This window comes from Carettochelys insculpta, chromosome 4 (genome assembly GCF_033958435.1).
Source record: "Carettochelys insculpta isolate YL-2023 chromosome 4, ASM3395843v1, whole genome shotgun sequence".
NCBI lineage: Eukaryota > Metazoa > Chordata > Testudines > Carettochelyidae > Carettochelys > Carettochelys insculpta.
The window spans coordinates 3,197,556-3,214,195 of record NC_134140.1 but is presented as its reverse complement, the minus strand read 5'-3'; the positions used below and the strand labels follow the sequence as shown (position 1 = coordinate 3,214,195).

The window sequence follows — 16,640 nt, the reverse complement described above, 5'->3', positions numbered from 1 at the left end:
TCATTCAACTGACCCCTTGCTCCCTGTACCCCGCTGTCCTTCCCTGCCTCGGCTGCTTGGGCTGATCTGATTCCCCACAAGAAGGTCTGGCAACAATTCACGTTGGCTGAGCAGCGTTGGGACATTCTCAGCTGGCCCAAAGGAGCAGCCGAACTTTGACAAGCTGGCAAGTTCCCACTTCGCCACGGCTGTCCTACTGATTCCTATGTGAGCTCCGAGCCGGGCCCACCTGGCCGAGAAGCCCTACAAGAAATCCCAGGTTTTGCTTCCTGGAGAAAGACAGAGTTGGCTGTGACTGTTCCCTTTTATTGACAAATTACAAAACACACCAATACCAAAAGCAGCTGCCCTCCCTGTCAGTATCTGAACGGATTCCCCCTGCCCCAGGCCAGGCCGGAGAGACAAACCACGAACACGATGGGCCAGGCGTTGCCCAGGGTGGTGAGGGTCCGTCCCGCAGGGCCCTAGAAGGAGTGTGTGTAGAAGACATCCACGTTGGCCGTGTAGTCCAGGGGCAGTGCCTGCCCAATGTGCTTGGCCCCCAGGCTGGCTCCGCCCAGCGCTGACGAGTACTTCAGCTTCAAGAGGCTGAACTTGGAGAAGACATTGTGTGGCTCCTTGTGGCGGGCCTGGTTCAGGACCTTGAGGAACCCTGGGAAGGAGAGAAAGCATCAGCCAGCCACATTCCGGTCCTGCCGTCATCTCACAAGGGCAAGAGACGGGGGGTGGGCGGCTAAGCACTGGGAGCCAGGACACGGCTGGAGATGCTGCCAGGGCAGGGTTGGGGCACACAGGCTCAAGGACCGGCCTCAGGGCACAGCTCAAAACAGGACAAGGATCTCTCTCACTCCTGCACCCTCGGCCCCAAGACCCCGGTTTGGCCAGCTCACCTTCCTTCATCATTTCCCAGCTGTTCCACACCGAGCCCACGCACAGGATGGGCAGCCCCAGCTCGCCCTGGAAGAGGCTCTAGGGGGAAGCACCCAGAGTTAGCGCCTACACCCCAAGCCCACACCACTGCCGTGCCACCCAATATGGAGGTGGGAAAAATACCCCAGAAACCTACCTAAGCGCAGCTGCTTTCACTTCCAGGTACTGGCGTTCATCTAGGTTGTGCGCGTGCATGTACTTTTACTCAAGTAGTTTTCCAGAGGGACGCCAGTAACTTGTACTTAAGTACACCCCCCCCCCCCAAAAGCAGCTGCATTTTTACTCAAGTAACTTTTTGGGTAACTTGTTCCACCGTTGGCCAGAGCAGGATGAAGCAGGCGGCCCGAGGCTGGTTAACATGCCTGGGCCCAGTAGAGTTAGCCGCCTGGCAGTTACCTTGTCAATTTTTGGCAGCACGGCGACGATGTGTCGAGCCAGGACTTCTCCAGCCTTGTTGAAAATGTGACAGCAGAGAGGGTCTCCCGCCTGGGCCCCTGAGCAGAAGAGGAGCAGGGTCAGTGAGGACTCCAGCCACCGGGGGAGCGAGCCCAGCGAGCGCCCTGCCAGTCTGGTTCCCCTCCGTGAAGAGAGGCTGCGGATTTACAAGGGACGTTTTCACCCTGGTTGTTTAAAAGGGATCCTACTTCCTCCCTCTAACAAAGGGGTCACAGCACTGGCCTGGAAAATGGCAGCCAAAGCTGAGGGACCCACGTTCTTGGCCCCCCGCTATAGAAAGGGTGCAGATACATTGGAGCTGGACCAGTGGAAGGCAACCAAAATGATGAAGGGGCTGGCGCACATGACCTATGAGGAGAGGCTGAGGGATTTGGGCTTGTTTAGTTTACAGAAGAGAAGACTTAGGGGTGATTTAATATCAGCCTTCAACTTCCTGAAGGGGAGCTCTAAAGAGGAGGGTGAGAAACTGTTCTCAGTGGTGACAGATGGTAGAACAAGCAGTAATGGTCTGAAGTTACAGAGGGAGAGGTGTAGGTTGGATATTAGGAAAAACTATTTCCCCAGGAGGGTGGTGAAGCACTGGGATGCGTTGCCTAGAGCGGTGGTGGATTCTCCACCCCTCGAGGTTTTTAAGTCCCGGTGGGACGAGGTCCTGGCTGGGATGATTTAGTTGGGGTTGGTCCTACATTGGGCAGGGGCTGGACTAGATGACTTCCTGAGGTCCCTTCCAGCCCTGGGATTTTGTGATCAAAAGAGGAATCGAGGGGAGGCTCACTGACAGCCTCCTCTCGACACCCAGGGCTGGGTGCATGGCCAATGCCACACCAGGGGCTCAGTGGAGACGCCACTCGACTGCCAGGGGAGCAGCTCCCATCAGCCTGGTCAACGTGCCCGTGGGAGGCGCTGGCTATGGCCGGGAGAAGCTCCCCTGTAGGCACCACGTCTTGAGTCAGTACGAGTATGTCGCCGTAAGGGCGAGAGTGACACAGTTATTCCAGTGTCCGCGTGCAGGGCAGACCAGGCCCCTTTGGCAGTGCCACCATTCAGCCTGGCCCTAACAGAGCTGCCCCACAAGCACTGTTGTGAGTCGCACAGGAGGGTTTCAGATTCCCCCACTCCCGCAGGCAGGACTAAGAAGGGATGGGAGCCGGGAACAACCCAAGGACTGAACCCTCCAGGGCAGGGACTGCCGCCTTCTCAGCAGCCCCGGCCCAACAGGGCCCCACGCGAGGGTTCTGGACGTTACAGCGCTATGAGAAGATCACCTGCCCTCTGACACAAACAGGACCACTTTGAGGGACACGTGCCCGGGGCAACGGGAGCCCCTGGGCCATGCCCTGAGAAGGGGGAGCTAGATCACAGCCAGGGCCTGGGGCTGGGTCGCTGGCTAGCTGCAGAGCCTGGGAGCCGGAGCATTCGAGCCCCTGCACCAAAGCAGAAGAGGCTCCTCCAAAGGAGGCTCTTCTGCCTTTGCTCCAGCCTCTCCCCTCTGCTGATCTCCCGGCCTCCTCGCCCCCGCCGAGGCAGGGACGCGCCACGAATCGGGGCAGATGGAGACCCCAAAAGCCGCGTGCCCAACAGAGAGCCCGGGACAGCCGAGGAGCAGGACAGGCCTCTGAGCTCCGCACTGAGCCCGTGCTCCCCCGCACTAGCACCTGCCCCTCCCATGGCTCAGTGTGTGCACCGGCCCATTTCAGTCCCCCAGCAGCTTTCCTGGCCAGACGCCCTTAGCCATACCCAGCACACGGGGCCGGGCAGCCTGCTCACATCCCCAGGGCTGATGGAGGGTCACTAGCCAGCCAGGGCTGTCTCCCCCTCCCCCCCAGCAAAGCTCCTGCCTTGGGGTGATCACTCGCTGATAATGCACAGCTTTGGGTCCTCCCCTCCCCCGAACCGCCTCTTCTTCGTGCATTGAGCCAGCCACAGCAGCCCGCTCCATGGTGCCCAGCCGGCTGCCCCCGCCCTCCCGAGTGCCCAGACACCCAGGGGATGGGCACTGCCCACGAATCAGAAGAGAGGGTTGTTCTAAACACCCCAGGGCGAAGTCGCTCCAACACCTTCTGCAAGTTTTTGGCAGAATCCCGCGAACTTGGATTTCTCGAAGGTCCGGTAGAGGTGAGTCAGGAGGCCCATCCTGTCAGAGATCTGTGGGGATGCAAGACGCAGCGGGGTGAGGCGGTGGCCGGAAGCAGAGCCCAGTCTGGAGCCAGGGGGAGGGTCGGGGGCTGCGGCAGCCGGACCCTGCAAAGCTAATGGCTTAACGGAGTAACTCCTCGTCACCACTTCCCCGGCTGGCTGCAGGTGCGGAGAGCTCATCTCCCCTGGCCAAGAGCCACTGCAGAGCTCGGCCAGGGGAGCCACCTGGGCTGCTGCTTGAGAGCCAGACGCCGTGGACCGGGCGGAAGCAGCCTCAGGCCGGCGGGGGCCATGCTGCCCTACGCCCAGCAGCTGCGCGGAGGGTCCCCGCTGGCCCCTCTGCTCAGGGCCCCTCGCTCGGACGGGGGCAGCTGCCATTAAGAACCCCGTGCCCCCACCCCCGGCCTGCCCGTGCGCTCAGCCCCAGGGACCCGCAGCCGCGGTGGCGGCTGTGCGGAGTGGGAGGGCAGACGCCAGGCAGTGAGCGGACAGGACAAGGCAACGGGCCCCGGACCCAGCTCCCAAGGCGGGCCCAGTGCCTGGGGTGCTACCCCACCCCAAAACTTGCCACGTCTGTCTCTCACCCCCAGGCCCCGATGAACACTCACGCAGGGGGTGCCCCGACAGCTGGCGTCCCAGCGCTGCTCTCCTGAGTGTGGCCCGGCTGCCCTGGCACAGAGGGATAGGCTGGGCCAAAGCTGCCTGACTCGGGGCTGGGACTGCCCAGCCCAGGAGGGGAATGAGGTGCTAAGCCGGCACGTGGGGGCATCAGGGAGCGGCCAGGAAGTTCCCAGGGTGCGGGTGAGGGGCCGGGAGAAGTGGTAGGGCGGTTGCGGAGGGTGGGGGAGGGTGATGGCAGTGGCGTTGTGAGTCAGGCCCTGGGGGGGTGGGAGAGGGAGGGGTGGGGAGCCGTGAAGAGAGGTGCATTCGGGGGGGAGGGGCGCTCGGGGTGGTGCTGTACATGGGCAGGGGAGCTTTGCTGTCTAATTATGGAAGACGAGGGTCTGATTTCCATCATGCACCAGCCTCTCCCCATTCTTTAACCTGGTGGTCTCCGGCCATATGCAACCAGCCATATGCCTCCCCTCCCCCCTGTGACCGGCCATATGCCCCCCTACGCTGCCCTGGCGACCAACCCCCTGTGCTCCCCCCCAGCCCTGGCAACTGGCCATATGCCTCCCCCCCGGCTGCCCCAGCAACTGGCTGTATCCCTTCCCCAACCCCGCGCACGCTGGCAATCCCCAACACCTGCCCTGGCAACCAGCCACCTGCATCCCCCCTGGCAACCAGGCCACGTGTGTTCCCCCTGCCCTGGCGACCGGCTGCCCATGTTCCCCCCCAGCCCTGACAACCAGCCACCTATATTCCCCCGCCTCGGACACCAGCTATGTGCATTCCCCCTGCCAGCCCCAGCGACCGGCCACCTGCATCCCACCTCCACTCCGCAGAGGGAAGCCAGAACATGCTGCGTCGTGGGCCACACAGCAGGGCCCTTCGGAGGTGAGGCCAACTGACAGCTACTGCCCAGGGCCCTGATCTCAGACGCTGCCGAACACTCGCTGAAGCACCAGACTCTCTGCCCCTCCCACGCCAGCCCCAGCCCCGCACTGCTCCCAAAGCCCACCCGGGGGGCCGCACCTGGAAATAGTCGAACATGGCCTGCTTGACGTAGCCGATGTCGTGGGGAGGCACCTCCAGGTTGTCCAGGCAGTCAAAGACGATCTTCACGGCCTGGTGCGCAATCCAGAAAGCTGCCCAATGAGAGTGTTAGCTTGGCCTCCCCGCCCTGCAGCCCTCATACAGGGCTCAGCTGCTGCAGGGCCCGGGGCCGACAGCACCCGGAAGGGATGTGGTTAGGGTGGAGGGGACACGTTAGGAAAATACTCCTGCTGGAGGTATCTGGAGGCCAGCATTACAGAGCCAGGAAACGGAGCAAAATTAACAAGGAACCCAAACATTGGAAAGTAGGGAAAGTACCCAAATACCCTTAACTCTGCCCCCTTCGCAACACCAGCCTCCCAGTTATGCTCCTTCCATAGCTGCGCCAAGGGCTCGTCTGCACGGGGAAACGGACCAGGACAGCAACAGCACTTTATGGTCACGCTTCCCTTGTTCCAGATGAGCTTCTCCTGGCAGACAAGCCCTATGAAGTGTTACTTTTGGCTCAAGAGCTTCCGAAAGCCCTGGCTTTAATGCAGAACAGCCGCCCCGCCTGGAGACCTTTGCAAGCGGAGAACTGAAAATATGGCTCATGGGCTATACCTGGTTTTATGGCTGAGTGTCCCATGGCTTAGATCACAGGGAATCGTAGGACACAATGCTGTGAGATGCAACCCCCAACCCCCCGACAGGATCAGCCCAGGCCGCTTGCCTGATGGGGTCAGTTTCTGTGGGGCACAAAGGAGGCTGGGGCCGAAACAACGGTGGAACAGCTGCAGGGAGAGCACCGGGAGACCACTGGTGAGGAAGTTGATCTGGATGGTAAAAGGGAACCCGAGTTCCAGCTCTGGGCATCTCCACAGGGGGCAGAATTCAGACTGTTCGGGTCCCACGGCTGAGAGTCTCCCTACGCGCCTGTGCCTTGCAATAGCAGCTCTGGCTTCCCTGCGCGTGGTACGTTATAACAGAACGCCCCCGTGAGCGCTTTTACCCTTCGATCCCGGATCTGCCACGTTTCCCCGGGAACCTCTCGGCAGACAGCCACAGACTCCCGGCTCTGCTGCCCTCTCCCGGCCTCTCTGTATCGGCCGCCCTTGCCCCATGGGCAGCCAGTCTCCTCCCCAAGGCACCGAGCTTTTGAGGGCCCCTTCAGCTCAGGCCTCCAAATTGTTCCGCCTTGCTCCGGAGGCCGTCCTGAGAAACGCCAGCAGACTGCACGCAGCCGCCAGCCAAGGCCCCACGAGTCAGCCACGCCTGAGCCTTACCTGATCCCTCGTCTCCCATCATGTGGCCCCACCCGCCGCAGCCGACCTCCGACCCGTCGGGGTTGATGAGCTTGCAGTTGGAGCCGGTTCCTGAGATCAGCACCACGCCACCTGCGGGGAAAAGGGACGGACTTACAGGCCTGGCGGTAACCGGCCGGCCAGCACCGTCTGAGCCTGGTAACCCTCACTGCTTCCCCACAGCCCCCTTCTCCCGGCTGCCGATGGCTCATGCCCATGGTGTCACGCCGCCAGCCCCGCTCCCAAGCTTTCCCTGGGCAGGGAGGCATCTCCGACCCACAGATTCTGGCTGGGGCTCAGAACTGGTCATTACCACAGCAAGCGACTACAGCCACCAGCACACGGGCCTGATCCCTGGGCTTCCCTTGCTCCGCTCCCAGCAGGAACCAGGGACACCCGCCGTGCTCACACGAGTACCAGCAAGACCACGACAGCTCCCCCGGCGCGGCATTGCCATGCTCTGGCTTTTTACTTCCTGGACTGGGAGGGGAAAAGGAGTGGTGGCTTGTGGGGCAGAAGGGTGCTGCTAATGACTCTCTCCAGCCTTGGGGGCGTTAACGTGGTGCCCCGGGTCCATTCAGACCCTTCCTGTGGTGCAGCACTGGCTGTGCTGACCATCTGCAGCCCCCATTGGGCTCCGTCAGCCATGGCTGGAACCAGGCGCTCATCCGGCGGCCTGACCAGACACCGGGAGGCTCCTGCTTTGTGGGGCTCTGCCCTCAGCCTGGGCCAGCTAACCTGGGCCCAGAGTGGGGCAGCCCCTGCAGGTCCCAGGCACAGGCCCATTGCACAGCAGCTCACTCCTCCAGGGGCTCCCGGTCATAACCCCTCAGTGCAGAAGGCTGGGGAGCAGGTTCCCGCTCTGGTGGTCTCCCCAGCCCACACCTCTTCCCACACTGCCAGGGAACAAAGGACTCCGCAAAGGAGACAGGTGCCAGCATCTGTCCCCCAGGCGCCCGTCCCACCAGGGCAGAGAATTCCGGAGCCGCCCCCCTCCGCCCGGCGAGCCTGGCCCTTGCCGTGGTCGGTGGCTGTGGCCATTGCCCCGATGGCGTCCGTGGTGATGTAGTAGTTCTCGCTCAGCTGCGGGAAACGGGTCTGCAGCTGCTCAACCAGTTTCTTGATGGCTTCCTTCTGCTCGCCTCCGCTCAGGGACAGCCCCTGCGCCCAGACAGCTGCGTGAGTCCCACACGCCCCAGCCCTATGCCCACCCTCCTGGATGCCACAGCCCAGCCCTGGGTCATGCAGTTCCTGGCTTGCCGGCAGCCTGCCAATCAGACAGTATCTCCCACCTGCTCTCCATCGCGGACCTCGGACTGAGGGTCTCCCCTGATGCCCACGCCACCGCCCTGGTCCCTCAGCAGACAGCAGCTCCCATCTCCTTGCCTGTGCTCTGCCCACAGCACTGGGCTTCCCCCACCCCACCTATCCCCGGGGCAGCGCCTCCCCCTGGGAACGGACCGGGGCACTCACCAGTGAGCGGAGGGGCACCTGCGGGTTGGCGCCTGCCTTCCCTTTGGCCTCATTGACCATCTCGTTGATCCTTTCCAGGCATTTGTCCGAGCCGACCAGCTAGCCGAGGAGGGGGACAGAAGCATTTCCCATTAAAGCCTCCAGCCTGAGGTACACAAGCCGCTCCCCAGGGATTGGGGCGAGCACAGAGATGGAAGCCATGCGTCCCCATTCCCACCCACCCAACCACAAGTGCTTGGCTGAGGATCTCAGGGGGAGGGGACCGGATCCATCACGCTATCAGAAAAGGCCATGTCTGTATGAGGCGCGCCGGTCTGGGGCGCAGTAAAGCAATCCTCAGGTTGCTGCAGCTTATGCTGCCAAACCTGCTTGTGATGCCCTCGGAGCTGCCTCTACACTAGGGCTTTTTGCCGGCCAAGCTCCATCAGCGACCAGCAGAGCTGTGCCGGCACCGGCTGTGGCCCAGGGCAGCCACTGCATTGGGATCCAGAGCGTAAACCTCAGCATGTTCATTTCCTGAGCTTGGGCCCCTGGGGAAGATGGGGATACATAACACCTCCAAAGAGCCCAGGGCCTTGGGAGTTAGCTCCTCCCAATTCCGTGGGCACCTGGCCAGGAGCAATGGCACCTTGTTAGCCACCTTGGGCTCAGTGCTTCGAAGAGTCTGTGCTCCCCACCTGGCTTAGACTCACTGTGACCACAAGAAGAGCACTCTGGGTAATGCCATGCAAATGAATACCATGGCCACCACCAATCACCTCCACCCTAGCAGCCTCCCCCTGCCCAGAACCACCCCCAGCAGCTGTCCCCAGCAGCGCCTGCCACACACTGGGGGAGTCTTACCCAGTGGTTAGTGCAGGGCCCATCGGTCTCTGCCAGGATCTTGCCATCTTCAGAGATCAGCACCACCTTGGAGTGGGTTCCCCCCCTGAGGAATCAAGGACACACGTGCCAGCTCAGCGTGCAATGGGCTTTTGCAGCCGTGCTCCGGGCAGGCTGGGTGAGCCGGAGTCAGCACTCAGAGTGGCCCCACCCTGATTCCTGACACCTGCCCTCCCTTCCAGGGGCGGCCACAGCCTTTGCTGCTGGACTGAGAAACGCAGGTAAAGCCGCACTGGAGGTTGGCTCGCTATGGGCCCCACCAGCTGCAGGAGCTTCCTGCGCAGCCAGCGATCCTTGCATGGATCTGTCCCATCTCCAGCTCTGCACCGTGCCCAGGGGTTTGCACGCAGTGGCGAGGGTGTTTTGCTGTGCCCTCTTCGAGTGAAAGAGCCAGGCCATGCTGCTAACAAGAGGGTATAAAACCGGAGCAAGGGGCAGCCTCAGCCAGTCAGCAAACTCGGCAGGATGCCTCTAGCTTGGGCAATTTGCAGGCCCCGCCCCCCCCCCGGGCAGGTGATATGGAGCAGAACTAAGGTGCCGGGGTTTTAGCTGCCAAGTTCGCAGGCAGCTCTGCCTAGAAAACATGGTGGCAGCAAACACCTGTCGATACCAGTGCTTTCTTCTTGCATGTTTGTCGGCTTTGGATCCGTAACACAAAGGGCCCTGGGCTGATGGAAAGAGCTCTCCGAACAGTATCTAAACGTGAATCATTTCTCACCCTGGAATGAGCTACAAACAAGCGAGAACGTTTCCCGCACCCCCTGCTAACTCAATGCATCCAGCTAATGCCGGGAAAGAGCAAAGCCCCTGCAGGGTGAGGTGGACCACTCTTCTTCTCGTCCCGTTAACGCAACCGGAGTCTCCCCAGCTCGTTTCCCTCCCACTGCTACCCCCACCTGGGAGCTGCAGGGCCAAGGACAGCAGGTGGAGAACTGGCTTGAGCCAGCTGTGCGCCCTGCTCTGCTCTCCAGCCGGCTCACGGGGTGCCTTTCAGGCTGATGGCTGAGATTACTGGGACGTCCCATCCGGAAGGTGATTCCCTTGGAAGGGCCTGCGCAGGGGACGGACTAGCTGGCTCAGCCTAAAGGCAGAGAGATGCTGGCACCCTCGGCTGCTGGTGCGATTTCAGCTCAGGTCCGTACCAACCATCCTCGAGGTGCAGGGAATGACTTGGGAAGGCCTCAGGGCAGTTCTCAGCAGATCAGTGGCCACGCGCCATCACTTACCAGACAGACCCCACACCCAATGGGCGGTGCAGGCTGAAATCACAGACTGCTAGGGAGGGAAGGGGCCTGGAGAGTCATCAAGTCCTCGCAGCAGGACCAAGCACCATCCAGACTGGGGTGTCCAACCTCTTTTCCTCAGGGGCCACATGGCAATTTTTTACAAGCTCCAGGAGCCGAACACAAAATAGCGCCAAAGCTCTTGAATATCTCCAACGATGGAGATCCCAGAACTGCCCTCGGCAATTTATTCCAGCGCTGAACCACCCTGGCAGTCAGGACCTCAGGCATCTGGAGTCCTTCCCAGTCAGGGCTGAACTGTGTGGCTGGGAGAGATCTGTCCCTGTCCCCATGGACCTGTCCCAGAGGTGGGAGAGTCCAGTCATGCCACGCCAGCGTCACACCCCACACTGCAGACCCCGTCCACGGATGAGCTGTAGATTGTTCCGTGGGCCTGGCTCACTGGCCCATTCACTTCGCCATCCTGCCCTGCTCCAGCCCAAGGCAGCCCTGCCCCTAGAAACACACCCAGCAAGCGCTGCAAGTGACGGTTCTGGGGAGGACGGGAGAGAATTCTGCACCACGTGCAGGTAACCGACTCAAGTCCAGAAGCGTCAGGCTCCATGGAGCTATTCGGGGGGAGATCGCAGGCAGCCTGAATCCCTTCCCAGCCCAAGAGGAGAGAAACCCCAACCGTCCACGACCCCAGGCGTCCTGCAGACCAGAACGAGGCTGGCGTGATGTCACCCAGGCCCAGGACGCAGTGGATTTGAATGCAGATGGCCAGGATGCAGCGTAAGGGGCAGCGCTGTACTTCCTCGCTGAGCAGGGCCCCGATCCTGCGATGACAAGCTCAGTGCAGGCAGATCGCCGTACCTTAGTGCTCCATGCAGAGGACCTAATTGTGAAAACCTCCCAGTGCCCCACAAACCTCCACCGTCCCACAAGCACCCTGTGGCTCAGCTACTGATAGGGGTCATGCTGCAGACTGACCGCAGGGCAGCGTTAAAGGGGACTAGGCGCAGTGCAGTTCCCTTGTGCAGAGTGGATGATTGCGTAGACCTTCGAGTGCCTAAGGTATTTAGGCTCCCACTGCAAGCCTGCACAAGCTGGGTGCCCAATCCCCTGTGGTGCTCCTGAAAATCGTCACCTGTTCTATGAATCTGCCAAGGCCGGATCCACGAAGCACTTAGGCTCCCAACTTCCACGGAAGTCAATGGAGCTTTGGGGAGTGAGGATGGAAGTTAGGGGCCTGCGTGCGCTGGAGGGTCTGGGCCCAGGTCTGTAATCCGAGTGGGATGTGTTTTCTGCACGGTTGCATGAGACACCAGACTTCCTCCCGCACCACGGGGGTTTGCTCTGCTCTCGTGCACGGGGAACGTGAAGGGTCCCTTCCTCTCACCCACGTGTCTCTTCCAAGCGAGTGCAGGGCAGAGTCAGGCCAGTAACCAGACCCGTGCGGGGAGCAGCCTGCACCAGGAGGGATACGGAGGTAAGACAGAAGCCTTTGCAGCTGCCTCCCTCAGCTGCACCTTGGGATTCAGCCTTCCCCTCTCACGCAGGCAGCCATGGCAACAAGTGCAATTACTGTAACAACCTGGCGGAGCCGAGATTTCCTCTCCCCAGCTCCCATGCGCTGGGTCGCAGGCCGAGCGCCGGGTTGGAACGCAGCCGAACCTGTCGCCTGAGCTCCCGTCCGTCCGAGGGCAGCCTCAGCCAAGCACTGTGACCTTACGTCACACCGCTCCCTGGGCCAGGGCCTCCGCCTGCTTCCCCTTTCCCACATGCAAGGCGGCTGCCGTCTTCCGCAAGCTGCTCCTCCGCCTCTCGCCTGCCCAGCAGAACAGGATTCGCCAGCCCAGAGAGCCAGGCGGCGTGGGCCGGGGGGAGACGCTGAGCTGAGAGTCAGCGGGGCTGAGTTCTATCCCCAGAGCCGGAACTGGCTGCCTTGAACATATCACCACTTCACCTCCACGTCCGTGGCCACCTGGTGTCTGTTCAATGGAGATCGGAGTTTCTTGGCACTGCCCTCTCTGTTTATATGGGGACTGGCACAACAGGGCTCATCTCATCTCTCTGTAACGGACAGCTACGGAATAATCCCATCACAGAGGCAGTTTCTCCTGAGCCCGTCCATAGCTGATTTATAGCCCTCCAACATTTCATCTTAATTTAACTCTGGATTTTCTGTGATCCACCTACATCTCAAATAAATCCTTTCTGAAACCGGCAGAGCTCTAGGCCCGCATCCACAGGCTAACTGTGCGCTATGCGAGGGAAGGATTTCTTTTAGGTGATAGCATTTCGTGCTAAGAGTTCAAGCCCCTTTGGGAAAAGGGTGTATTTGTTTTGCTTGCACATTAGCCCTCTTTGGAAGTCACAGTATAACAGCCACGAAATAGCTCTGAATAGGGTTGCACTGGGTCGGCCCAGGCACAAAATCTGGCTCAACATATTTTTAACTTGAATAAGCTAATGTCTGGGGGCAGACCAAGCACTACAGATGCAATTCCCCTTTATGGGCAAGACGACCTGTGCATGTACTACGCACATTTTGGACCTCAGAGGGGTCAGAAGTCTTCATAAGAATGACCAGGGCGGAGTCAGACCAAATGTCCATCTGGCCCAGTCTCCTGTGTTTGACAGTGGCTTATGGCAGGTACCCCAGAGGGAATGAAGACGGCAGGTGATCTTTGAGTGCTCTTGAGCAACAGAGATGCATCTAACACAGGGCCTCTGCTGTTCAGCCCCCGTCACAGCTCACGAACAACTCTACAATACAAAAACAGCTTGCACACAGGAGAGGGAAGGGAGGGAGACTTTGGAAGAGGCTAATATCAGAGGGGTAGCTGAGATAGTCTGCATCTTCCGAGAAGTCCTGTGGCACCTTATAGACTAACAGATATTTTGGAGCATAAGCTTTGCAGGTTTTCTCATTGTTTCGGAAGAGGCTGCTTTCAGTTTCAAATTTTGCAAGGTTTTGTTTTGTTTTTTTTTTTTAAAAAAACCACTGGCTTATAAACGGAGGAACCGTCAGCTTATGCCTGAAAATTCAGCGTTAAAAACTAGTCTAGCAAAACTAGGAAATTTCAAAAAACATTTGCACCATTTCAAGTGCTCCGTGTCGCAGCTCGCATGGGATTTCCCACCAGCCCTCCTGTGGAGCGAGGGATTGGAAAGTGACCAGAATTTACAAGCGAAAGGTCCCTTGCGTTATCGAGGGTGACGCTGCAGAGGCCGGCACAGAGAAAACAAAACCAGCTTCTTCCAAACAAACAACGAAGAGGACTTTACAAAATACCATTTTTAACCTTACCTGTGTCCATTCAAACCACAAAGCTACTGTTTTTGGTTCTCTGGGCCTTAAATATTAAGCCTGTTCTGGTAGGGCTATGGTCTGAAGAAGTGGGTCTGTCCCACGAAAGCTCAGCACCTAATAAATTATTTTGTTAGTCTTTGAAGTGCTACTTGACTGCTTTTTTGTTTTGATAGAATATAGACTAGCACGGCTCCCTCTCTGTTACTATTCCATGAAGCTAAGCACGTCAAGAACTCAGTTACAAGGGACAGTGGCCCTAACGGTGCCCCTGTATTCAGCCGTCATCGAAAACAGACAAGGCCTTTCGGAGGGACTAGATCTGAAAGGCAGCTCAACAGTAAGCTGGAGAACATCAGCTGTGTCCGAAGCTGAACTGAGGAGAAACCTTTCCCCATAGTCCCACCACCTTGCAGTTTTTAATCAGGTTATCACACCCACCGCTCAGCCTTCCCAACAAGTTTCACTCACACGCCAAAGAACACAAGCAACGCCAAGCCATCCTCTGGGAAGAAACGAACGCATACTGCAAATAGCACAGCCCTGTTGCAGCCGATCACCTGGGGGGAAGCACTTTCAAAGGAAGCACCCCTATAAAGGCAAGCAACACCGCTCTAGCCTACCTCAGTTTTTATTGCAGTTGCATTTACGCCAAATCAGTTCTGAGCCGACCCGACAAACGCTCCTCTTAAGCTCATACACACATGTCCACACAGAGCCGCCTTTGGTTTAATTACGTCTGTTTCAAGTCAGGGAGCATAAAAAACCCAACCTTAACAGTCTGGCTGTGCCATCAAAACATGCTAGCACAGACACCGCCATGTGTTTTAAGTCCCTGCTTGGCAAAGCCCTGGTGGGGATAATTTAGTTGGGGCTGGTCCTGCTTTGAGCAAGGGGCTGGACTCGATCATCTCCAAAGGGCTCTTCCACCCCGAGTCTATGCTGACAGCACACCTGTTGGCATAGCAGGGTTACGATGCAGCCAGAAAAACTTCCTGCGTCTACACTACGGGCTCTGCCAGCAGGTGTGTTTCAACAAAGCATCTGTAGCACAGCTCAGGCCCTTGGGTTAGCTGCCTGCAGTTCTCTCATTAAACCCGACAGCACCCCAGCGGGTGCCTGGGTTGACCACTGACCCCTCAAGTGAAAGATCATTGCACACGGGCTGATAAATCTTCAGGTCAATTGCGCACAGTCACGCGCACCTTGATACAGTGCCGTCTTTCCCTCAATATACTTGATGCTGGATTATAGGCTCACCCGTGGCAGGGACCACGCTGGGGAGGGAGACTTGTGCAGGAGTAGGCACACCAACAGCAGTCGACCAGGCACCTGCAATACCCCCACTGACTGGGAGCCAGGACACAGCGGAGTCCCAATGGCTTTAAAAAAAAGTCACTGCCCCCCCGGGCGTGGCACCTTCCGCCCCAGCTGTGAAGCAATGCACACTGCCTTGTGCTCATGGCCAGAGTCTAGCACCAGTAGTAGTAGTAGTAGTAACATTTCAAATACCCCCAAATCCAGGGGCCAGGGGCTGGGGTAACCCTCTTCAGCCTGAGAGCAACAGCTGGGGAGCACAGGTACCCTGAGCCTGCCCAGCAGAACACTGGGGTGGTAACAAACCACACATCCTTTACAAAACTTGCTATCCCAGCATAGGCCTGGAGCAGAAGTGAAATGGGGGCAGCCCAGCTAGAGATACCATGTCGTGAGCTGGGGGCATCAGATGCCAGCACCAGTCACCCCTCAAGTGTAAGGCACTGCACATGGGGGAACTGTGTGCACACACACACAGGTGTAAGGCATTGCACATGGGGGTTGCACGCACATGGGTGTAAGGCATCAAACGTGAGGGAGTTGTGTGCTCACACACATACGGTGTAAAACTCGCACTTGGGGAGACGCGCACACACACACTGGTGTAAGGTATTGCAGAAGTGGGTTTGTTCCACAAAAGCTCATCACCTAATAAATTATTGTTCGTCTTTAAAGTGCTACTGGACTGCTGGTTTGTTTTGTTACACAGAAATGTGTAAGGCACTGCACGTGGGGTGGCTGTGCGTGCACGCGCACACACGGGTGCAAGGCACTGCACGTGGGGTGGCTGTGCGCGCACGCACACACACGGGTGCAAGGCACTGCACGTGGGGTGGCTGTGAGCGCACGCACACACACGGGTGCAAGGCACTGCACGTGGGGTGGCTGTGCACGCACGCACACACACGGGTGCAAGGCACTGCACGTGGGGGAGCTGGGCGCGCACGCACACACACACACGGGTGCAAGGCATTGCACGTGGGGGGGCTGTGCACACACACACACACACACACGGGTGCAAGGCACTGCACGTGGGGGAGCTGTGCGCGCGCACACACACACGGGTGCAAGGCATTGCACGTGGGGGGGCTGTGCACACACACACAGGGGTGTAAGGCATTGCACGTGGGGGGGCTGTGCACACACACACACACACGGGTGCAAGGCATCGCACATGGGGAACTGCGCACCCAGAGCGATGGGCGTGAGGCAGCCCACGCGCACACAGAAGGGTGCAAGGCGCTGCACGCGGGGGGCTGCACGCTCGCAGGCAGGCGTAGGGCTGGCACTGTACGTGGGGTGGGCCGCGCACGCCGTGCGGGGGGGGAGATCTGGGACGGAGATGGGGCGCTGCACGCTGAGCCGGGGGGGGGGGGCGAGTGAGACGAGCGGCGCACCCAACATGCGGGGCGGGGGCTGCCATGGCCCCCCAGCCATTGCCCGGACGGGCGCGCAGGGCGGGGAGTCGGGATGCCAAGACCTCCACCCCCCGCCGGGCCCACAGCCCCCCCGCTCGCGCTCACCCCTCCACGCCGCCGAACAGCGCAGCCATGGGGCCTCCGGGAGCCGCGCCCGCCCGCTCGCATCAGCTGATCCACAGCCCGCCCCGCCCCCAGCCGGGAATCCCCGCCCCTCCAGGCCCCGCCCCCAGCCTGGAATTCCCCTCCCCTCCCCCCCCCAGCGGGGAATCCCCGCCCCCGGGAGTAACCCGGCTCTCCCCCGCCCTGCCCCCCGGAAGAGCCTAGCGCCAACCAGCCATGCCCCACCTCTGGGAGCTGCTGTCCCACCCCCGGGAGGAGCCTGCCCCCCATCTCCGACCTGCGGGAGCCTGCGCCCCAGCCCCCCGCCCTAACCGAGTCCCCCCCAGGGGGGATCCCACTGCCAGCGCCTTCCTCCCCCAGCACAGCCGCAAGCGCCTTTCTCTCCCTGCTGGAGCATGCCCGGCCCCCCTCCGCAGCTGGGAGC

The 16,640-nt window shown here is 59.9% G+C and overlaps 1 protein-coding gene across 2 annotated transcripts; it reads right to left on the bottom strand.

Annotated features, from left to right (window-relative positions):
• Positions 1-285: 285 nt before the first annotated feature.
• On the bottom strand, positions 286-16,259 carry NAGK (N-acetylglucosamine kinase). 2 transcript variants are annotated; one of them, XM_074992182.1, is made up of 10 exons: positions 16,199-16,259; positions 8,781-8,865; positions 7,938-8,036; positions 7,484-7,625; positions 6,447-6,557; positions 5,161-5,273; positions 3,420-3,531; positions 1,327-1,424; positions 891-969; positions 286-652 (listed from the first exon to the last, which is right to left on the bottom strand). In XM_074992182.1, exons 1-10 carry the CDS (start codon positions 16,225-16,227, stop codon positions 465-467), a joined length of 1,056 nt encoding a protein of 351 aa, XP_074848283.1. In that variant the 5' UTR covers positions 16,228-16,259; the 3' UTR covers positions 286-464. The 2 variants fall into 2 exon arrangements, with proteins under 2 accessions (XP_074848283.1, XP_074848285.1); XM_074992184.1 differs by having other exon boundaries at positions 3,444-3,531.
• Positions 16,260-16,640: the final 381 nt, after the last annotated feature.

Coding starts and splice junctions, on each gene's coding strand:
- NAGK (XM_074992182.1), bottom strand. CDS start 16,227: ATGGCTGCGCTGTTCGGCGGCGTGGAGGG. Junction 8,866..16,198: donor CTGTTCGGCGGCGTGGAGGG/GTGAGCGCGAGC, acceptor TTGATTCCTCAG/GGGGGGAACCCACTCCAAGG. Junction 5,274..6,446: donor GATGGGAGACGAGGGATCAG/GTAAGGCTCAGG, acceptor CTCATTGGGCAG/CTTTCTGGATTGCGCACCAG.